Source organism: Gigantopelta aegis, chromosome 14, assembly GCF_016097555.1.
Source record: "Gigantopelta aegis isolate Gae_Host chromosome 14, Gae_host_genome, whole genome shotgun sequence".
Lineage (NCBI taxonomy): Eukaryota > Metazoa > Mollusca > Gastropoda > Neomphalida > Peltospiridae > Gigantopelta > Gigantopelta aegis.
In genome coordinates, this window is record NC_054712.1 from 12,763,017 (window position 1) to 12,788,239 (window position 25,223).

Genomic DNA, 25,223 nt, shown 5'->3' on the forward strand with positions numbered 1-25,223 from the left:
TTTTTTTAAACCACAAAATTGACAGTGAATGCAAGATGTACCGCTTTCCCCGTCACCAAAATTAACGAAAAGAGAAAGAAGCGGTATATTCAAGAAACCAAGAAACAAAACTTAAGTTAGGTATTTGAGTACATAGACCTACATGTCACATTAAACAAACGCTAGTACACGTGCATAAATCAAAACAAAGTTATATACCCCATACACTGTAAATGACTAATAAATATATGAAAACAAAAATACAACATATTACATTTCGTTCTCGTGGCCAACGTGAATGCGCGAGATTTCAAAATTTATAATAGTGTGGTATATTTCCGGTTTGCCGGAAATGGCCGAAAATCTCATGAAAATTAAAAATATTTACGGTCCAGTTTTGTCATTTTTGTGCACTTTTTGGCGAGGTATGGATACTTTTGTAGATTTATTTTGCATTTATTACAACCATCACAAGTGAAAAACGATTTTTAAGAGGGTTCTGGCGTTTCGTTGTAATGAACACTGTCAATAACCTGTAAAGTACCGTAAACTACCTATCTGCGATTTTTCATGGGTGATCGCTGGACATTTTTAAAAGATATTTTTTCTATTGCTATATATAGTGCGCACCCCCATTTTTAACCTGTATTTTCTGGAAAATAAGTGCGCATAATACACGGGAAAATACGGTATTTGTTTTGCTTAAATTTTATTACAAGTTGTAGTAAGTACTTGATACAAAATATCTTAAAATCTGAACCTTTCCGAATGAATGTGGAACATGAAGAAACATAATTTATAAATGTTCATGGGAACATTAAACTTCTCCCTTTTCTTCTGGGACAGACATCAACCGTATGCCAACCTGTCTATGGGGAAAGCGGTGGTAAACAAAAAAAAAGACAGAAGTGTAACAGACAATGACAGAATGATTAAGCGATTAGTTCCTTATACAGGCTTATCAAAAACTATGTGCTCACTCTGTCGGTTTTTAATTGAGGTAATTTCTTCGGTGATAGGTTGTCCGGTTGCTCTGGCAAACGCCTCAGCGGTTGAGCAGTAACCATGGTGGACTAAATAGGTGGACACGATCCTGAAACAAGGAACAAGTTCACTCATAGGAAGATGGCAATGTACGGTTATGGAACAAGTTCTATCATTGGAAGATGAAAATATACGGTTATGGAACAAGTTCTATCATAGGAAGATGGAAATATAGGGTTATGGAACAAGTTCACTCATTGGAAGATGAAAATATATGGTTATGGAACAAGTTCACTCATAGGCAGATGGAAATGTACTGTTATGTGGTTACCGTCGTAAATGGACTCTTCTGCATTTGCTGCCTCTGTAAAATAATTCCGCTTAACAGAATTCTGACTAATGAGGGTTTCTGCCAGAGGGTAAAATGGGTATGCACCATACCCAATTTTTTTGGCACATTTTATTTGTTTTAAGTTAAGCTTTTGAGAAAATTAATTACTCTTAACATTACTGTACGATTTTCTTAACACTAACCCTAAACTTAACCCATTTTTTTTTCTGGGGAAGGTTCCTCATACCCCCCTGTTGACTATGGTTGAATTTAATTCCATAGCGCCATACTCAAAAATTTCTTTCTGGCAGAAACACTGCTAATAGATCCTTTCCACCAACTAAATTACACATTAAATATCCATGTATTTTCTTGCTTGTGTACACAATGGACTGTTGGTCCCATTAACATTTGTAATAACTCAAGCTTCATTTTACATCCTAATACTTAATTTCTCACCCATAAAAGGATCTGTTAGTTGAAAACATATCACAGTAGCAATAAACTTGGGACCCATCAGGCACAAAATAATTACAGTGCCTCCTGCCTCAAAAGTTATCAATTCTGAAGTCCATCCTTATGTTAAAAATATAACATTTTTTTTTTTTTTAAATATCAGTACTGATTATTCTTCAAATTTCTCTAGGCATTAAAACCATGAATAATATGAAATTTACAAATCTAGTAAGTTTAATAAATGCATGAAAATATATACTCAACACTACCATCTCAATGTAAAAATTAGACGTTCCCTTGGACAATTTACGATCTTTTTCCTAAAATGAATATAGGTCTACCCAATTTCGACATACAGGCACTAAATATTTTATGAAGCTTCCTATAAAAACATCCCAAATGGTCCTACTACTTTGTGTTTACGTCACCTCAATACCAAGGTATTATTACTTTATTTCAACTGTCCTTTATATACAGGTTTTGTTATACAAGGTGCCCATTATAATGAGTTGAGCTGCGTATATAAATTAAGTATAAATCGGTACTGTTGTAAGGCGGTCTGCCATTCTCCTCTGCGGTCGGTGACAGGAAATCTCTCCACTGTTAACTTGGTTTTCATACGCCACTCCTGACATGGAAAAAATAAAAAGAATTTTAATGTTAATTATAATGCATCTCTACTATGTTACGGTAAAAACTTAGAAAGTTGTTGTCAGACACTATTTTCGACTTACTAGGTTATGCCACTACTTTTAAAGGAAGGAAGGAAATGTTTTATTTAATGACACACTCAACACATTTTATTTTATGGTCATATGGCGTCGTCATATGGTTAAGGACCACACAGATATCGAGAGAGGAAACCTGCTGTCACCACTTCATGGGCTACTCTTTTCGATTAGCAGCAAGGGATCTTTTATATGCACCATCCCACAGACAGGGAAGTATATACCACGGCCTTGATATGTCAGTCGTGGTGCACTGGCTGGAATGAGAAATAGCTCAATGGGCCCACCGACGGGGATCGATCCTAGACCGACTGTGCATCGAGCGAAAGGTCTACCACATGCCCCGCCCTTACTTTTAAAGATGCAGTTTCTTTAAATTAAGGTCTATAATAAAGATGATATAAAACACGACACGTTACAATGATTAACGGTATTGTAATCCCATGATGCCCGTTTTCCCAGATTATTCACAATGTGTTAAACACGACTTGCTAATGCTAGGTATTAACACCTATAGAGAATATGTATAAATATTATAAAGTAAAGAACAGAAACAAAATACTGTTACAGTAATAATGCAAAATAAAACAATACCAGTACATGAGCATTTTAATATCCAATACCTACATGTATAGGTGGGCCTGTATAATTCAGCAACTATTGTTACAGTAACAGTTGTTACTTCTGTCAGGTATTGATTTTATGTAGTAGTTCTTGTGCTATGAAACTAATAACGGGTATTTAGGTATGTATTTACTTATGTAGAAATTGCAGTACGGTATGTAAAGAATTTAAAACTGAAAAACATATAAACACCCAATATGTCACTCTAATTACAACCTACTGTTTAATTAAAGTGTGTGTGTGTGTGGGGGGGCGTTGGCAGTTGGGGGAGGTTGGAAGGGCCAATGGATTAAAACATGAAAATAGTTTGTAAATGATTTTCATTGAAAGCCAAATTTAATAACAAAGTTTTTAACGGATTTTTTTTTACATTGTCAACCAAATGTCAAATACTTTAAAAACTAAATGACAAAAAATCTTTAAGCCATAAGTTTAAAGTTAAGTTAAAAACTATTATTTATTTAGATTAACCAGGTTTCTGCATTTGACAGGTATATATTCCAAATAGGATTCGAGTCCAAGGTACATACACAAATAATTTTAAGATCCTTAGGTTTGTTTGTTATGTTCAACGACACCACTGGAGCACATTGATTAATTAATCATCAGCTATTGGATGTCAAACATTCAGTAATTCTGACACATAGTCATTAGAGGAAACCCGCTACATTTTTCCTAATGCAACAAGGGATCTTTTATATGCACTTTCCCCCAGACAGGAAAACACATACCACAGGCTTTGACCAATTGTGGTGCCCTGGCTGGAATGAGAAAAAAACAATCAGTTGAATGGATCAACCGAGTTGTGGCCCTTGGCCGTCCTGAACAGGGCCAATCATCCACATTTTTTATTTATTGATATTGGGCCCACAATCGGTTAATGACTGAATGTGACACATTAAGTCTACGGGCATATGTTACTATTGCCATCTATGGGATTTGATTTGGTAGTATACACCCTAGTAGACTGAGACAGAGTGATACTGACCTTCATGTAATCTTCAATGTCAAATATGAATGGACTCTGTCCAAAGTTTGCCTCCACAACCTCCCCGGGAGTCTGCAGGCCGATCGTGGGATACAGCTTGGCCTGAAAAGAAGGAATGTATGGTTTACTACCACCTCAGCACAAAGTTTAATCGCACACTATTAGGTAATGAGTACACTAATACATTATAGACTGAAATGGCCTTTGATCAGGGATTTAGATTGATCAAAATCGTGGCGATAACCGGTGTGCCCAAAATACATCTATATGCCTAAAATAATCACACACATTAACTACAAACACGCTGACCCCGAAATATTTCACCTCAAAACCAATGAACTATTATGAATATTATATTAAAATAACTTGAAATGCATTTCTGAATATTGGCAACTTTCCAGCAGCCGTTAATGACAGTACTGAACTAAAACGACCTTCCTGCACTGAGAAAAGACAAAAGTCCCCATTGTGCACAAATGAGTGAGACCTACAGCCTTGCTTTGATGTACCTGCCATGAAGTACTGCCTGGGAAAGAAGGAAGGAAATGTTTTATTTAATGACACACTCAACACATTTTATTTACGTTTATATGGCGTCAAACATAGGGTTAAGGACCACGCAGCTACTGAGGGAGGAAACCCGCTGTTGCCGTTTCATGGGCTACTCTTTTCAATTAGTAGCAAGGGATCTTTTATATGCACCATCCCATAGACAGGATAGCACATACCATGACCTTTGATGTACCAGTCGTGGTTCACTGGCTGGATCGAGAAATAACCCAATGGGCCCACCGATGGGGATCGATCCCAAACTGACAGCACATCAAGCGAGTGCTTCACCACTGGGCTACATCTCACCCAGCTGGGAAAGAAAACATTGGATCCACCAAGGGAGTCTACAGATCCTAATGAAGCACCTCAGGTGAGCAGGGTTTCACATGATGGGGGGGGGGGAGATATCCCACCCATCAATCTGAAGAGCAGTGGGTTTTTAAAGGTAATTTTTAGCTCTTAGCATAACATTTTCTTAGAAAATACTAGGTAGAGAGAATATGTTAATTAGCAAATGTTAATTATCTAGCTGTTTTGCATGTTTTTGGCTCGGAAAGAACAGCCAATAGGCGGATGAAAGTTGGTTTCAAGTAAATCAACCAATGAGCGTTAGGTTGTATACAAATGTAGGACGCTGTTAATTCAGCTATTTTGAAAAAAAATACCAATGTGGTTTGCAATTGAGTAAGAAATTGGATTTTTGACAATAATTACACCTGCATATGTTGACGTTTTGCTTTTATGTTAATATAGTTGACAGTGTATTATTATTTACTTCTTTGCCACCTGAAATCATCGGCTATATATTATGGCTGCTGGCACATGCGCAGTCAAATGATAAACAACGCCGACAAGAGGAAATTTTTAAACGTATAAATTATCAAAATAAGTTATAAGATGGAATACATATTTATTTTGTCCAAATTTGTGACGATTTTCACGTTTAGTGCATCAGTATAGATCAATTCTGTCGACTGTTTTGGCTGCTGGATTGTGTTCCGAGATGCCAGGAAATTGCATTTCTGCCGGTACGACCCCCTGGCGAAAACCCTGGTGAGCACTTTACCACTGAGCTACATCTCTTCCGTGAATATAGAGAAATTTGTTTTGTTTAACGTCACCACTAGAGACATTGATTTATTAATAATCGGCTATTGAATGTCAACTTCCATGAATAAGAATATTATGACCCATAACACCTCAGGTGAACAAAGTACATGCACCACTTAGCTACACTCCACCTCAAATGTTATCAACATAAATATAGCATTCTAAGTTCTACAATATGCAAGACAATGTCCTTAAAAGACAGTTAAAACTTTAAGCTGGCCACCTACAGTTCTTCACACAGGGAACGGCTTTTTTCATACTATGAAATTTACTACAAGTTATTTATTTTTCTGCCGATTGTTTTCTAATTGCACACAAAAAATTGTGGGGTTTTTTTTGTTATTTCCAAATCACTTTTACTTTTTTTCTTATGTCAAATCAAACTGAAATTATTTACAAAAATAATTTTTATAATAGGATGGGATGGACTGTAGTATTGTCAGCTTAGCAACAGGTTACTTGAGATTATTTGCTCAGCTGTTACCTAATAATTTCACATCACAGATGAGTTAAGTGCAGAGCTAGTTTGCTTATGACTAACACAAAACCACAATTTTTATACCATGTATTTTTAATTTTCTGTTTCCATTGGTCAGTTGTTTTTTTCACCTCAGCACACAGTAATATTATTGTCTAGACTGAAGAGAGGCAAAAACTCCACCAAAATCGGTTGCACGTGTTTAGAGAGTTTCAAGTAATGTTACACTCAGCCGAGTTTCAGACTGAATCAGAACTAAATAATCAGAATAGACCACTTACCGGTAGATCTGTGAATGCAACACCTGTAAGAGAAAGTTGAAATGATTAGGAACACATGTTTATAAAAATGAGCAAATATTAATTTCAGATCAAATTCATATTGCTTATTGAAAACAGTTAATGCATTAAAAAAAAGAAGATAGGAAATCACATCCCTATGACTATTACCGACAATTAACTGACCTGCATACGTCATATGTTGATTTTCAAGTCTGACTGGCTCAAAGCCGTAGAATTTTAGAATTCAGGGAAGTCCGTTTGGAGCAAAATCATAAATAAGTTTGTCAACTTAGTAATCTTGATTAACACATACCTAGATTTACCCCATTCTTAGTATAGAAGCAGGTACTGTCAATAAGATTGACACAACAGCCAATCACATCGCCCGTAGTAAACGTCGGCCCATAAAATTGGCCTGTGCCGGATGAGCAGAATGAGTTCCCATCATCTCCATGGTAACCATATGAATGCTTTTGCCATCCTGTAAAGATAAAATTTTAACACAATGCACATATAAAAAAGAAATAAAATCTTCACTTAACAAAGCTAATTAAAATGTTTATCTCATCAAATATGTTACAAAATTCTCACAACGTTTCAGCAGTTTCCCGCTGCCTTTCTCAAGGATGGCAATTTTCATTAACTACGTAATGTTCATTCTGGTATATTTAGAAATGACCATTTGATACAATAAATATAACATTTACATGATGTCACGAAGTTCTTTGAAGAGTGACATCAGTATAGACCTATATATATTTCTGCATTGGTACATGTATATACAAATGTGTTTATCAAATATTTTTATTTCTGTGGCTATTATCTCGACAAGAACGCCAGCTCATATATTAATAATATGCATTCAATGTATTGAACCATGTAGCAAAATAAATTCCTACTAGTCCCATATGTAACTTTGGGTGGACCCCACTGGTTACATATGGAATCCTGACTATTCAGTCAAAACCTGCCCAGATGCATCATAAAAATGTAAGTATGTATATATACATCAGTTGTAAGATCTATTTTTTTATTTACATTAATTAGTGTTTGGGAAATCCAGTTCTTACCAGGGTATATGTTTTGTGTGCGGTCTATTCAAGGATATTGAATTGAGACAAAATTACTGTCTAATTAATTGTGTATTCAACTGTCAAATGTCGGGGTGGGGGGTGGTGTGTGTGTGTGTGTGTAAAAAAAGCTACCATTTCCAAAGAAGGTCTCGTATAATATATAAATAATATATCATTTTGTACACCTTGTAGATTTTGTATACATACACACCTGGAAGACTGTTCATATTAACACCTTGAGCAGATAATCCTATACCCATAAATCTGAAAAGAGAAGGATACACTACATTAATCTATGGTTCGCATCACTATTCAGTTTCATCACGGAATATGAGGTCAGGGTTTCTGCCAGAGGGTAAAGCGGGTATGGTAGTATACCCAAATCTTTCTTTCTGGCAGAAACACTGAAGTGGATTCATGATGATAAAAAAAAGCTCCCCACCCGCAACTGGCCCTGGTCGGACTGCTGGTGATCTCTTGCACTTACCAGCACGGGCGGTCCTGTTCTAGATGGAGTAGCTGGCATGGGCCAACACCTGCGTCCATGACAGGCATGCGCTACAACAGTTTGTTCTGAATGTGCATGTTAAGCCATATGACCTGACCTGACCTGATTAAAAAACCCAAACATTTTACATCAATTGGCAAATTTTATATCTATATCTAGACATCAACAGTTCAGATAGCAAAGAAGGGGAAAGTATAGGGTATCATTAGCAAATGAATATTTTATCAACCAGTTTGGATTTCAATACAAAAATTCAAATACCGAGCTGGTGATACATGAACAACAAAGGGACGCATTGTACTTGGAAATTTTAATTTGATATACATCATTACAAGTAAACATCATGATATGTATCTATAGTCAGTGACAAGATGTCACATTGTGATGTTCCAAACATGACAAAAAAAGAAGTAAAGAATAAAATTTTCAAGAGAGCACCATTTTTGCAACTAGCCATGGCATACAAGTATCTCCAAAACTACCAGAAATTGAGAAAGCATTTTGCAGAAATCCATTCTACCACCCAAGAATTTTCTTCAACATCCTTTTCCCAGTTAAATGTGAGAGTGTTACCTTAAGTTGTGGGAATATTTTGATTTAAAAAACTTACTTAATGAGTTATAATTTATTGAAAACCACATGTAGCATTTAACATTTTAGCACTGTGCATCAATCTCTGAAACTTGCATCGTGAATCATAACATGTTATCTGGAGTTGTCATGGATCATGTACATATATGACCCCCATACGTATATATATACACGAACATGAACTTTGCATACACGTTTATGACACTGTATGAGATTGTGTACATGTATTTTTGTGTTTCTATATTTATAAAGTCTTGTAATTAAGTCTTATGCATACATTCTAAAATCAAGTGACATAAACAATGTCTAATAAAAACACTTGTAACAATGTTCTTTGTTTGGTTTTTTAAACAGGTATTAATGTCTAAAGCAGGTATACGCTTGGTTAGTTTCCTTTGTTTACCTTTCCAAGTCATTGACCTTTGTTTGACACTGAAAAGACTACTTAAGGACAGAGCTGTGTTAATGCCTCAATGTGACATTCCCCTTCCCCTCCACACACAAAGTTTAAGTTTATTTCAGATTAAAAAAACACACATTATATATCATCATTGTGCATTTTTATATTTGTTGTTTTGGGGGTCATGGGGTGGGGTGCAAAAGTTTGTTTTGTTTAACGACAACATTGGAGCACATTGATTAATTAATCATTGGCTATTGGATGTCAAACATTTGGTAATCAGTGGAAACCGATACATGTTTTCTAATGTGGCACTTTCCAACAGACAGAAAAGCACATACCATGGCCTTTGACCAGTTGTGGTGCACTGGTTACAACTAGAAAAAAACCCCAATCAGTTGAATGGATACCACTGAGGTGATTTGATCCTGTGATGCAAGCACCTCAGATGAGCACTCAATCGACTGAGCTAAATTTTGCCCCCACCCCCAGGTGCAAATACAAGTACCGTAGGTGTAATGATAAAACTAAAAAAGCAATATTTGTTTAAAGACACATGAACAGCACATTTTAAAATACATGTATAGCAAAGTTTCATATTTAACAGGGAATGGTGGTTAATGGTGCCAGTTATCGGGGAGTCTAGAAACACAGGTGATAAAACCCAGCACACCGTATCTATCAGTGCTGTCTCCACACACACACACAAACACACACACACACACACACACACACACACACACATACACCAGACAAGGGGTTTAACTGTTCGTTGTTATTGACACAGAAGTCAGAGCTTATACATCCCCATGTACTTGTTAAAACTCACTCTGTTAGAGCCAGGGGGTGGGGCATAGCCCAGTGGTAAAGCATTTACTCGATGCACGATCTGTCTGGGATCGATCACCATCAGTAGGCCCATTGGGCTATTTCTTTCTCCAGCCAGTGCACCACAACTGGTACATCAAAGGCTGTGGTATGTGCTATCCGGTCTATGAGATGGCACATATAAAAGATCCCTTGCTACTATTGAAAAATGTACCAAGTTTCCTCTCTAACTAAATGTCAAAATTCACCAAATGTTTAATATCCAATAGCCGGCGATTAATAAATCAATGTGCTCTAGTGGTGTTGTTAAACAAAACAAACTTCTTCTTCTGTTAGAGCCAGTACTGGGATGTGAATCTAGTACCTACATTATACATGACATTTTTGGTACTAGCTGACAACTTGACCACTATATTAAGTGCTTTGGCTTGTAGGATCAAATCATTATCTGATTGAGTTTTCCCTGTCCCTACCAGTATCCCACAACTGGTATATCAAAGACCATGGTGTGTGCTGTCCTGTCTTGGCAAGTACATATAAAACTTCCCTTGCTGCTTGGATCTAATAGCAATGATTAATAAATCAATGTGCTCTACTAGTGATGTTAAAGAAAAATGATTTTTTTATTATCACATAATAAATGTGTTCATGTACATGCTACTGAGACCGCTGATGGCTACTTGCTACTTGGCAGGTGACTTAATGCGTTTATATTTAAAGTGTATGTACATGTGTGTAAGCAGGGTCAACCACATTTTTATTAGTGCCATGTCAATGAAGCATGACCAGCACAAAAACATTTTATATCGGGTATCAAATCTATAGCACAGCCTACAGTACAATGTATGAACCTTGCACTTAAAAGTTATATTGCCTTTTCAAAGTTGATAAATCTACAAACTCAAGGCTTGAACTGACACTCGGTGACAGAAAGCAAGAGACGAATGTCACTCAAAATACACAAATTAAATAGGCTTTCAGATAATCAATGTTACAAGCGGCTAGCACTGTATCCAACTATTCAGATATATACAGAAATTAGTATCAACTATGTTTAACTATAGGTGACCAATATTATATTATTAAATTACATATCGAAAAAAAAGACAAAGAAATTAGTTTAAATTTACATAAAATAAGAGTAAAGTTTTTTATTTAAAATATTTATATCAGTACAAGTAAAGTGGTCTAGAAATGGTGTTTCTAGACTAAAATGTTCATTAGCAGAGATCAGAAATTACAGAAATAAACAAAGCGTGTGGTAACCAATGCACTCTGCGATTTGCAGTGATGAAGCAAGACGTCTGTGTGCTCTCGAATAGCCCCCCCACCGGAGGAACTTATTGCAAGCTATGGAGCATTATTGGAATACTGCGTCGCTTACACCGGATCACAAGCAACCGTGACTTTGGTGCACGGTGATGCGGTAGTACAGAAGAGGAGGAGGAGACGAAGGAAGAGGAAAAGCACGCCAAGGGCGGCTTACGGGGGACCAAAACTGGCGGCTCAACCACCAGCGTCGGTCCCGTCTGTGATGCCGCTCCCAGCCTAAGTTGACTGAACCAACCCAGCCGGACCAGCCGACCACTCCGAGGACGGATCTCAATGCAGCGATGTGAGACACCCTGTGATGGCCCACCATCACCATCACCCTGCTGCCTTTTCGCAAATGGCTGATTTCACCAGTCCAGCCAGTTCAGCAGTTTGGAGCCATTGGGAAGCGGAAGGCCATCGCTCAGCCAAGCAACCAGCCCGACAAGGCAAGACCTCCATCTACACCAGCAACTCCCCCTGTCGACCTGGAAGCTGTGTAGAAAGTACATACAGATCGGCAAGATCAGGTCCGGCTTCCAGAGGTGTGTGCAGGGGGACACATGGGATCCAGTGAAGCTGATGGGTGGATTTTTAGACAAGGAGCTGAAACAACTGCCAGATGGAAGCGCTTACGAGCTACACACCATCAAGTCTGCAGCCGGCAAGACGGGGCTTGTACTTACTCAGTGCAGAGAAGGTGTCTACAGACAAGCAGTCCTGGTTAGAGAGATGGATAGCCACACCATCCATAGGATCATCAAGGCCCTTTTCGGCACTGACTATAGTAGTGTCATCACCATCCTTGAAGATCAGAAATGGAAGCACCTCATCCCCACCTTTGCCGGTTCTCCACTTCTCAGCTCCGCGTAAGCACCAACCTTTCCAGGTTTATGTGGTGTATTTTGTGTTTAACAAGATTTTGTGGATAATGATGTACCAATCTGGACTTTCTTGACACAATGGTAACGTAACTTGAACGACCGTTCTTGACCTATTTTGATGCCGGACGTAGTTTATTGTGGATGATGATAAAGTATATATATATTGATTTCTTTCTCAAAATAAACACAAACACAAAGCTCATTTTAAAGCAAAAGTTCTGTAGCTAATATATACATTTAACATTACAGTATACATAATAGATTTTTTCATTTAGTGTATATATATGTCAAATGAATTTATGCCCTCGTTTCTATGGACACATTGCAATAGCATGCATTGTTTGTAATCCATACATATATATGTTTACTGTATACTTAAATATGAATGCATGTACCAACAATGTACTATACATGTATACAATGTAATTACATGTACACAAACATATACAGGGCACACATCTGCATGTATATTATACTTGTATGTACATCTATCTACTTCTTGACCCTATAGGATTACATCAGAACATGATGCATGTGTTTATCTCAGTAGATTATGTCCGAGTTGCAGGTTGCCAGGATATATAGCTATGTTTTGTATCATAAACACATACGCATGTACAGGTACTTGTGTGCACAGAAGAGAGACTAGTAATCTGGACACATGCCAGGTAAACAAAAATTGTCACTTCTATTTATAGCTTCCTCAAGCAATGTGTTCCACAGACCAACAAACAAACACAGAATCCCATGCCTGCAGCTATACAAAACTTACACTGTATATAATGTATTGTACATGCACAGCTGTAGACAGCAGGGAAATGTAGTGTAATACGTAGTACACACTTTTATTAATTAGTAACAGGCAGCCGTAGAGTTTTCCCTAGAAAAATTGGCAAGGCAAGGCATGGTAGACTAAACACTTTTGGGACATTTTCACCATTTTCATGGCATATTTTTTTCAATGAGCTGGAGACAAAAACATTTAATTGAAATAAAAATAAATGTAATTAATATGCTTGCTTTAATAAATCAATGGCAAAATATATATAACATGCATATTGTGTTAATTAATAAAACATTTCTGAGCATTTTATAAAGGTAGTTTTAGAATTAATAATTGAAAAAGGCTTGCTTAATCTCAGGGCAGCATGTCACTGATTAAGGCGAGATGACACAAGATTATTGAGGCATGGTGCTACACAAGCTAGGGAAAACACTAAGCCGCCTACATGTATCTCATGTATAGCTGCATTTAATATTGTACAAAAATAACCTGGATTAAGCAGCTACCTGTTCTAAGATGATGTTTCCACTACTAAGTTTGACGATTGATAAACACAAAATTGATTGTACAAACATAAATGTATCCATGGACATTATACATACTCAAAACGATTATACAAATTACACTATTTACATAATAAATTACATACAGTATACTATACATGTGTGTAAGACATGAAATTAATGAATACATATGTATACATATATGTATGAAATAATGTGAGAACAAACGTCAGCCAAAAATGTGGATATTAATCAAAGCAAGGACGACTACCCAACATATTGTCTTTAGTTAGCATAACAACGTATGGTAATGCAAGGTAACGTTTGTTTTGTTTAATGACACCACTAGGACACTGATTTATCAATCACCAGCTATTGGTAATTGTGACATATAGTCTTAGAGAGGAAACCAGCTACATTTTTCCATTAGTAGCAAGGGATCTTTTATATGCACCATCCAACAAACATGACAGCACATACCACAGCAACTGATATACCAGTGTGGTACGCTGGCTGACAAAAAAATTGCCCAATGGGCCATAAATAAGAATCAATTCTAGACTGACTGGCCATCAGGTGAGTGCTATGTCACCAGTTGGGCTACATCCCACACCCATGAAATGGGAGAAAAAATAAGAAGTTAAAATTTGTTTTGTTTAACAACACCACTAGAGCACACTGATTTGACATGAAACAGGAAATCACTTGCTATCGTTGAGGTGTATCCAGCATACATTAGTGTTGGGAATCAGTTGGAATTTCATCATCGATTATAATTGGATACAGGGAACACTTTGCTTTGAAAATCTTAATTAGCAATATTTCTAGTCAATTGAAAATTGATTAGCAACTACTTTTTAATGTTTTAAAATTGCGCAGAGATCTCTGAACCGTGCGTAGTGAATTGCAACACGATACTGAACAAAATATTCCCCAGGTTAGCACCAACTGATCAACTTTTGATTACTCAATCTGTTAAAATTATTTGAACACTTAAGTAGGATTTGAATTATAGGCCCATGGATGAATCTGTTGTCGTGTGTACTTTACGAAGTTAAAAGCTTGTTTTTGTTTAATGACACCATTAGAGCACATTGATTTATTAATCATCAGCTATTGGATATCAAACATTTGGTAATTTTTACAAATAGTCTTAGGAAACCCGATATATTTTTCCATCAGCAGCAACGGATCTTTTATATGCCTCATTCCACACATGATAGCACATACCACAGCCTTTGATATACCAGTCGTGGATGACTGGCTTGAACGAGAAATAGCCCAAATGGGCTCACTGACGGGGATCGCTGTTCCTTACAAATGGCTAATTTTACTTTTAATAACCATTTAACAAAATATTTTACTTTATATAATTATATACACATGAAAACAAACCCAAACCTCGGCATAAGAGAAATTAATTTACATCAATTCTATTATCAAAACTGGAATCATTTTTTTCCTACACAATTAATTATGGATTTTTATAATGGATCATCACATCAGTAGAGCCAAACCAATCAATTTTTATTTATAATCGATCTTTGGAACATCACTAGCATAGATTCATAATGATGATATGATGTATTTGACAATAAACAATTTGCTATCTTAGACATCTATAGATTTGTTCTTGAAATAAAATACAAGATGTGTCAAGTATTATTATGGTCACTTTGACTTTTCACTCCTTCTAATAACTTGGAACTGGAGCCAAGTTTTGGTGGGGGTGGGGGTGGAGGGAAAAGAAGAAAAAGAGTGCCATTTCACTGGCTAGATTAGCCTGATATAATGCATCATGTGGGTCAAATTCAGTTTGACTGCAGAGATATATATCAGATTATGCCTGACAATTTTTTTCTTCTTCTTTTTTAAATTTAGGTTAAAATTGTAAATCGTCATTTTAAATTGGTCAGATTAACTTTTGTTTATTTGATAAACTGGTGACATGCAGTAAACAACAGCTGGGATGGTCATATAATACAATATCATATACCATACTCCTTGAAGGGAATTCACAAATGTTGTGGCGAGGGCTGGCATTTACATGCATACATGGACATAAACAATGAAAGATACTGGCTATGGAATTACGTATGAAGGCCACTCCGATTGATGTCATTACATTAGTGTTTTCCCTAGCTTGTTTTAGCATGGTGCAGTACCATGCCTCAATAGTCTAGCACCATCTTGCCCTGAGATTAAACAAGCCTTTTTTCACAAATTAATTCTAAAATTGCCTTTATAAAACACTCAAAAAGGTATTATTAATTAATAAAATATGCATTTTATATCTTTTGCCATTCATTTATTAAAGCAAGCACATAAATTACATTAATGTTTATGTCAATTAATTTGTGTGTATTTTTAATGAAAAACAAGTGCCCCGAAAATGGTGAAAGTGCCCCAAAAGTGTTTGGTCTACCATGCCTTGCCAAATTTCTAGGTAACTCACTATTACATTAACATGGGAAAGAGGTTACTCTGCCTAGTGTGAAAAACAATGCTCAAAATTCATTTCCAGGAATCGATTCCCGTCAGTGGCCCCACAACTGGTGTAACAAAGGCTGTGGTATGTACTATCCAGTCTGTGTGATGGTGCATATAAAAGATCCCTTGCTGCTAATGGAAAAGAGTAGTCCATGAAGTGGCGACAGCAGGTTTCCTCTCTCAATATCTGTGTGGTCCATAACCATATGTCTGATGCCATATAACCGTATTTAAAATGAGTTGAGTGTGTCGTTAAATAAAAACATTTCCTTCCTTCATTTCCATAAATTAGTCACAAAATAAGAAAGAGTTTAGGATTTATATTTATAATTATTGAGGAATTCTTTATGTATACATGATACATACATGAATGTATTTATGGAATACTTAGAGAATAATTAAGTGAATGAATGTTGTAAACCCGAGCATTCACGAGGGACAGATAATTCGTAACTCCTCATAGTGAGTTGGTTACTCTCTTTATTACCCATTGTCAATTTTAACTGATTTTAAATTCCTCTACCGTTTATAACAAAGCCATCAGCCATTATGTCATATAATCCTACACGTAATGTAAGTGACGTCATAACATAACGGCGTTCTTTTTACAACCAAATGTTTACAGTACAAAATAATACGACTGTAGTTGCATTAGAAAATAATAATTTTTATATACTACTAAAGCCGCTGTTTATGAAAATTTACCATTTCATGTTTACAAAACAAATGAATCAATCAATTTATTTCTGTAAATCTTTATAGATTGTATAACGTATGTGTAATCAGACTTATGAATGAAAACATTATATGAATGAAAGTGAAATTCCGGCAAATGGCAAGAAACCAACCAAATGTCGTGATTTTGAAGCCAGCCAATCAGTGGCTGTAGAAACAAGCTACACACTGTGCAGAAATTGATTTTTTTTTTACCCCATATATTTGAGCCCATATGGGTAATATTATCAAATATAAGCTGGAAAGCAAAAGCTACTTGTGAAACTCACGGTCAGGAAGCATACTGTGTATTTTGAGTGAAATTTTCTGCCCACTCCCTGTCAATTATGAGTCTTGGTTAAGCCATGAATCTACAACTTGTATCCATAATATCCACATCATAAACCAATTTGATATTTACCATTAATAACTCAGTTAATAATGTTTTGCTGTCAATGTGTCATATTTTTTTGTCCAGCCAATAAGACTTGTATACCTTCAGGAGCGTAACGTTTTATGAGATTTACTTGAAGTGCATGACGTCAAAACTAAATTTTGTGTTAATCGCGATGACATCACATTACCAGTGAGGGGACTTCAGAACGTTTTATTTTAGAAGTGTTATACTATAGGATAAATAGAATTCGTTATTCATGTTTTTTAATATGTAAAATATCAACCATGTCTAGTTAATCGGTATTTGTCTTGGCAGAGCCCCGACAAATACCGATTAATATACATTCAGTTGATATTTTACATATTAAAAAACACTTGTGACGAATTCTCTGTGTATACAATGTACATTTTCAAAGTTTGCCAACTCTGCTTTTCTGCCACTCACCAAATTCAACAATTGCAAATTTTAAAGAATAATTGGCAAATTTTATTTTAATTTGGCGAAAATATTTAAAGTAATAATTGATGTTTTGTTGGAAAATAACTGGGTTTTGCTTCTTTTTTTTTAATAGATAATTTGACGAAAATATTTAAAGTAATAATTGATGTTTTGTTGGAAAATAACTGGGTTTTGCTTCTTTTTTTTTAATAGATAATTTGGCGAAAATATTTAAAGTAATAATTGATGTTTTGTTGGAAAATAACTGGGTTTTGCTTCTTTTTTTTTAATAGATAATTTGGCGAAAATATTTAAAGTAATAATTGATGTTTTGTTGGAAAATAACTGGGTTTTGCTTCTTTTTTTTAAATAGATAATTTGGCGAAAATATTTAAAGTAATAACTGATGTTTTGTTGGAAAATAACTGGGTTTTGCTCACCCAGAGCTAGCCCTGCTTTTACTGATAAGTTGAATCATAAGCACGTAACTGTACATATGTGAATCTCTTCCAATCACTTACCCATCTCTGCCTTTACTGATGATCTTCACCTCAAAGTAATATACCCCGCAGGCCACGGGAATAGGGTGGGTTGCTCGAACGCTGGCCGCATCTTTTGGCGTCTTGCCAACACCTACAAATACAACACATTCGATAGGTTAATGAAATACATGTACATGTACGCCATAAGATTTCACAAAATATGTTTCAGTCAATTAAAATACTTTCCATGTCTGCTTCTATTACTGCTAAAAGTGACCTATGTTTTATATGACAATAGTTATACATAGTCTTGTATCTGAATGGGCTTGGAATAATACAAGTTTATTAACACATTTATTCAATTGTAGGATCAATTCGTATCGGTAGTCCGACTGGGATATTTCTCATTCTAGCCAGTACACCATGATTGTTATACCAAAGGCCGTGGTATGTACTACCTGTCTGTGGGAGAATGCATATAAAAGAACCCATGATACTACGAGTACTAATTAAAAAAATGAAACTGGTTTACTCTCTAAGACTATATCATGTAAAAAATTACCAAATATTTGACATCCACTAGTTAATGATTAATAAATCAATGTGCTGTAGTGGTGTTGTTAAACAAAACAAAACACTTTTAATATATATGTACTAGCGAAAAAAGTTCTTGTGTGCATCGAATGAATATATAATACAGAAGTGCATTTACTTGAAAGTCTGGCCATGAACATTTTAGATAATGATTACAAGTGTAACCATTCCCTTTGTCTAGCCAGTGCACCGCGACTGGTATATCAAAGGCCGTTGTACATGTATGTGCCATCCTGTCTGTAGGATGGTGCATATAAAAGATCCCTTGCTACTAATGGAAAAATGTAGCCGGGTTCATCTCTATGACTGTGTCAAAATGACCAAATGTTTGACATCCAATAGTCGATGATTAATAAATCAATGTGCTCTACATTGTATCGTTAAACAAAACAAACTTTCTTTCCATTCCCTCTGATATTCCAGAGATTTTCTGTTACATGTAATTCAGACATGATTGCGTACCCTTCAAAAAAAAAAACCCCAGATTTTATTCGAACATAGCGATGTTAATGAAGAATGAGAGATGGTCACTAAAGTACTGTCAGGAAATAGAATAAAAATTATTTTCATCGATTATTTCTTACATATTAAACTAACAAGTAAATATTTTGTAAATATCTATTTAATGATAGTCTACCTAATTTAGCATTTAATTACTTGTTTGGGCGCTCATTGATGTTCAAGGTGGTGTTTACTCTTGAAGTTAAAAGAAAAATGTTAGTAAACAGGTGATTTGTGCACTTTATTGGAACAGACTATAACAAATTTTGGTCAACATGTGTCAATTTCATTGCTGTTACAATATGTGAGGCACTGTTTCTGATGATGGTTTACCCCATATCCCTCTCCAAAACAAAATATTTGTAGTCATTTATAAGAAACGTTTTAGCAAAACTGTCAAGAACCATTATAAGTGATCCATTATACCGGTATTAAAGGTGCTATCTCAATGTTGCACAATGACAGCTATTGCTAATCTTTTTTTTTTTTTATATATATATATATATAAAATTTTGATTTAACATTTAAAGAAGACACCTTTAACAATATGCCCATAAATGATTATAGGAAATAATTTTATCTACTGGTAGAAAATACATTTTTATTAGAGAATCTTTATCACAGCTCGCAATAACTATGATATAGCACCTTTAAATTGTTGCAAGATTGTGTGAATTTCTAATGTACTTATATTGAATTTATATTCAGTAAATATGCTTGTCATAATTAATAATTTATGCTGCAATTCAAAATAATTAGTTAACTTGCAGTTTTAAATTAAAAGTTTGTTTAACTAAGGGTAAATGAAACTGACACATATCATCAAAATGTGTTATAGTCTGTTCCAATAAAGGTCACAAATCACCTGTTTACTGATATCTTTAGTTTAAATTCAAGAATAAACACTATCTTGTACATCAATGAGAGCCCAAACAAGTAAATGCTAAATTAGGTAGAATATCATTGAATGGGTATTTACAACATATTAACTTGTCAGTTATATGAAAGTAATAATTGATGAAAATAATTTTTGTTCTATTTCCGACAGTACTTTAGTTAAAAATTATAACAAGTGGAAAATAAAAATCGGTAATGGAATATTAAAAAAGCGGAAATCTGTTTTATAATGGAAAAAATAATCATCATGTCTGATAACTGCACTCTATACTATTCACACTTTATGCACACAGCTTGCCGTATGCACATTTCAGGTCACATGTTCCTGTTTGATGTAAATTTTCTTATCATTGGACTGCAAAATGATATATGTATGGCTTCTCATCACTTAAAAAAACACTCTTGGTGGTATCTGATTCTCAACAACATGATGTCAACACCCCTCAGAAAATAGACATCTTCGAGCAATTGGTATGCTTAAAGTTGATATGGCACAAAACACTGTTGTTAGACACTGTGGTGTTCAACAGCACACGATACAGTGATGTTATCAATGGTTTAAGTAATGTACTAGAGATCTTCTGTATTTGGGGAGCCTACTGTGAAGACACGTTTGTGAAATGCCATAGATGTATATCCATGTGTACCAGGCTAGTACACCTATGGAATCATTTGGAAATGACAAGAAGTCTGATATCCCGAAACATCCATGAATTAAAGCCGCACACCCTAGTTCCATCCAGCGAAAATAAATTATAATTTGGTTAATCTACAAACCTGTAACACACTTAGATCACGTTTTTATCAAATGGAGTGAAAAAGCAGGTTTTATATCGATAAATACCATGGGAATCCCCATGTCCCAATTGCTTGAAATAATTTTGAAAGTTAGTATTCTGATGTCACCGGTAGATGTCGCTCGAAGCACAACAATGCCTACAAATTTCACAGACTTGGGGTGCATTTCTTTCACCTCTTCTGGACATGTTCCAACTGTTCTGTCCTGGTTGTATCCCCTCTCCAGATATCGTAAGACTTAGCAAAATTATTGGTTTTAAGGGTTTGTAACATTTTGTATTGAGACACTTACTTGTCTGAACTTTATTGTTACTGAAAATCTTCACGAACTGTGAAGAAAAATCTCACAAATGAACAACAAATCGGATGTTGATTGTGCGATTGTGCACGAGAAAACATTTGCCGAACCAAAATGATAACGGTCACGTGATATACCAACGTCTGTGTCATTGAAATGGAAATATCCCCTCTAAAAATAGATTAGACCTTGTCTGCTCAAAGTTTTTTCTCAGACGTGCGTGCGATTTTATGAAATACGAAAAATAAAATCTAAGTAAAGTGCAATTTTATTTGTGAAAAAATGGGTTTAATAGCGAAAAACAACGCCGTAATGGTTAACAACTAGCCGTAACTAGGGTGTGTCCCTTTATGACAAATTAGTAGAAAACTGTACGCAACCAGTTACATGATTACAAACGATGACCACAACGGAATAAACAGTATCGATACAAAAATTGTGTTTTATGAGTCAAATGCATTATTCAGTTGCAAATAATTGCAATGACAATTTTACATTGTAATTCAAAATATATAAATGAAAATGTGTTTGGCAATAAGTTCAATCCTATGGACTATATAGTAAAATACTTTATTTTTGCATTTGAATAAAATTTGTTAAAATGAATTCCACGCGAAATTAAAGGTTGACGAAAATTGGTCATTAAAAAAAAAAATAGTCTTGTTCAATGAGACCTGAGACCTTGTTAGTTTCTGTTGCACAGGACTAATAGTAACAATGCATCACTTAAAACTTAAAAAAAAAAAAAAAACCCCAGAAAAAACCCAATAGATAATATATTATAAGATAATAAACAATTTACTAAGTTTTGTATGGTCTCTAAATATAAAATTATATCTTGACTAAAAAACAAAAATTGCATTTTTAACCGGCCTCGATGGCATCATGGTTATGCCATCAGTCTACAGGCTGGTAGGTACTGAGTTCGGATCCCAGTCGAGGCATGGGATCTTTATTCCAGATACTGACTCCAAACCCTGAGCAAGGCTCAATGGGTAGGTGTAAACCACTTGCACCGACCAGTGATCCATAACTGGTCCAAGAAAGGCCATGGTTTGTGCTATCCTGCCTGTGGGAAGCGCAAATAAAAGATCCCTTGCTGCCTGTCGTAAAAGAGTAGCCTATGACAGCGGGTTTCCTCTAAAAAAACCAGTATCAGAATGACCATATGTTTGACGTCCAATAGCCGATGATAAGATAAAAAATCAATGTGCTCTAGTGGCGTCGTTAAATAAAACAAAATTTTACTTTACTTTTACCATGCCATGTTAGCGTGTTGGGTCTGGAATACTTGGGCAATGTGTCCCCCAGGATTTGAGTTCAAAGAGTTGGCAAAATAATTTGGGGGAGAGAATGCTAGGGATAGTCTATCTGGTAGTTTATTATGCCATGATTGGCCGAAATGCTTTATGGGTCATTTGGATTACCAACAATGTGCGGAAACGTTTAAACATGTACCATTCGAAATTTAAAAAAAAAAAAAAAAAAAAAAAATGAACTGCAGTTCGCAAATTGGGAAACGGTGCAACGAACCATGGACCTAAAACCGTGGTTTTCGGTAAATCGAATAATCGTCCCATCCCTAATTAGAACGGGAATCTTTGTCTACCATTTCATGTTTTCGCTATAGAATAATCTATGACTGAGATAGCGATCATAACCATACAAATGTCTGTCTAGCTCTTTAAACAACAAGAGTACTAGGGTTAAAATCTCAGCTGAAGATTCACAAATAACTGTGGGCTTCTACAGGTCTATATAAGTAGGGACAGCAGGTAACTCAGGGCTTGACCGTAACTTTTTTTCAGTGATAGCCAGCTACCAGGTTATAAAATATGGTAGCTTTGAGTAAAAATTGGTAGCCTCATAATTTTAATAAATTTTAAAAAGAGAAAAAGGTAAATAATATATGGGCTGTCTGTCCAGGACAGTGGGCTAGTTGTTCTAAAGTTGGTTTGTGGTTAGTGAGAGGGAAGATGGTGTAGTGGCCTTACACCTACCCATTGGGCTCTTAAGAACTTGCTCTGGGTTGGAGCCGGTACTGGGCTGCGAACCCTATACCTACCAGCCTGTAGTCCAATGACTTAACTACTGTATCACTTTCAAAAAATGTAGTCCAATGACTTAACTACTGTATCACTTTCGAAACTACAAAGAAAACCTACCACAAGCCAGGTCATGATTCGTTCACACTCCTGGTTCACTAATCAACCAATCAACAGGACTGGTCACAATAAAGTTCATTTCCAAAAAATTCATCTGTTCACACCCACTTTAGTAAACTGTAACCTTTGCTTTTATCAAACTGCTTCCAAATTATTTGTATTAGTCTACTATGTGCAGAAATGGAAAACATTTCACTAGCCCGCCGGATCAGAACCAACTAGAATTTACTAGCCCGCCAGAATTTCTACTAGTCCCAGCCTGATTTTTTAACAATATCTTTATAATAGCATGCCCCCGAACACAACATTTTGGCTCACTTCGGGCCGTCGTTGAGATATAAATTGCTGTAGGTAGAGAGCATTACTGATGGCACTTTTGTGCCGTCGGTAAAACTCCTCAACAATGGCAAAATATATACACCAGGTGTATATAATCTGCCAATATTTAACATTTTCACATTTGAAATATGTTTACATACAGCAAAATAACCTTTCAGTCATATTTATTTTCTGCAAATGTCACTTTAAAAAATAATTGCCATAGGCATGCTCAAAATGGCCATTGGTTGGCTGTTTCACCCGTTAGTTATAACGGCATTTCAATGTATCAATTGGCGAAAACGGTGTTGGGGTGTTAAAACCTGAAAATGTTTGGTCCGAACATCAATTAAATGTTGAATTTAATGTAAACAACGCATGTTTGTAACAGTTTTAGCTATACATTTAATTTTGTGCTTCCATTTAAGCCATACCCATAGATTTTAGTGCTGTTTGAGCCAACGCTAGGTTTCATTTTGTCCAATTTGGTTCTGTTTTCGTTTGGGGCCGTTTTGACACAGTTCCATTTTTGCTATAACATGTTTCCGGAATATCAAGCATGCACAGTTCGAAACTCCAAAGTAGTCTATTGGCAATATGGTTCATGTATCACTGTGTATTTCAACATCATTCTGAACCGTTTGTTTGAATGGTTTGTAATTCTGGCATGGCAGACGTGGAGTCATGGATTCAATGCTAAAATAATAAAATAACAAAACAAATACAATTTGGCCAGAAAAAAACCCCAAAATGCCTATTGGATTGGTAGTTGCATTTTTTTACTCGTCCATCAGCATTTTTACTTGCATTTGGCGTGCGGGCGAGTACTTTCTGCACCCATGCACTGACAAATATACTCATTTATTTCAATGTGAAATATTATACAATCGCCATTTGTGAGTCAGACTAGGGGAGCCATTGACACTGTTACAGCGACTCATCATAGCAGAGCGCGCACAAGAAAGGTGGAATTTCAGACACCAATAAATTAACCTTCTTGTTGATTGTAGAATCTAGTTACTAGTAGTAGCCTGGCAGACTATCGGGTTTAGACATCTGGTAGTTTAAGCAAGAAATTGGAAGCAAAAAGTACAACTCTGGACTACCGCTAAGATCGAGCCCTGTAGGTTCCTTCCGAGCTTCTCTCATTATTTTACACATGTAACATGTATGGATCACATTAACTATAAGTTAGACAAGATATAATTATTGTAGTTTAAAATCATGTGCTAAGGTGCTGCCAAACGAAATCATAAAAATAGATTTTCCTTTCTTGAAATCCTCAGTTGAATACTTAAATCGGAGGTGGGGAGGGGGGGGGGGGTTATAATAAATAATAGACTGTTTATAAAAACTATTTAAAACAAAAAAACCCAATACAATTTCAGAATTTATACTCATTCGTCGAAGAAAACTAGATAAAGTCAGAAAATCGACCCGTCTCTCCCCTTAACGCACATAGTAACATTCTATTTATAAAATAAAATACTGTCAATAATGTCATTGTTCTCGTTCCGAGTCGTAGCCATAGGCCTACCTTTATAATGAGCTCGCAAGTTGTTTTGTGATAATCCAATGAAGTTGAATTTATCTTTTGGACTCCATGATCGAGGTATTGGAGTGTCCTCTTCATTAACAGCGGGATACAAAAGTTTTAGCCGATCTGTGGATTCCTGAGTAATTTGTAGTTCACCTAAATTTGTTCTTCCAGTGGTCGCCATCTTCTTTCTGCAACCTT

At 35.7% G+C, this 25,223-nt stretch overlaps 1 protein-coding gene across 1 annotated transcript in view; it reads right to left on the reverse strand.

Annotated features, from left to right (window-relative positions):
• Positions 1-25,223, reverse strand: part of LOC121389556 (ran-binding protein 9-like) — a 32,074-nt gene extending 6,851 nt beyond the window's left edge. The window contains exons 1-8 of the mRNA XM_041521227.1: positions 25,023-25,223; positions 17,954-18,065; positions 7,796-7,848; positions 6,825-6,992; positions 6,512-6,534; positions 4,091-4,192; positions 2,296-2,378; positions 960-1,072 (exon numbers count right to left, since the gene is read on the reverse strand). Of these exons, the coding sequence (XP_041377161.1) occupies positions 960-1,072; positions 2,296-2,378; positions 4,091-4,192; positions 6,512-6,534; positions 6,825-6,992; positions 7,796-7,848; positions 17,954-18,065; positions 25,023-25,206 (838 nt within the window). The 5' untranslated portion in view covers positions 25,207-25,223. The remainder of the gene's footprint in view (positions 1-959; positions 1,073-2,295; positions 2,379-4,090; positions 4,193-6,511; positions 6,535-6,824; positions 6,993-7,795; positions 7,849-17,953; positions 18,066-25,022) is intronic.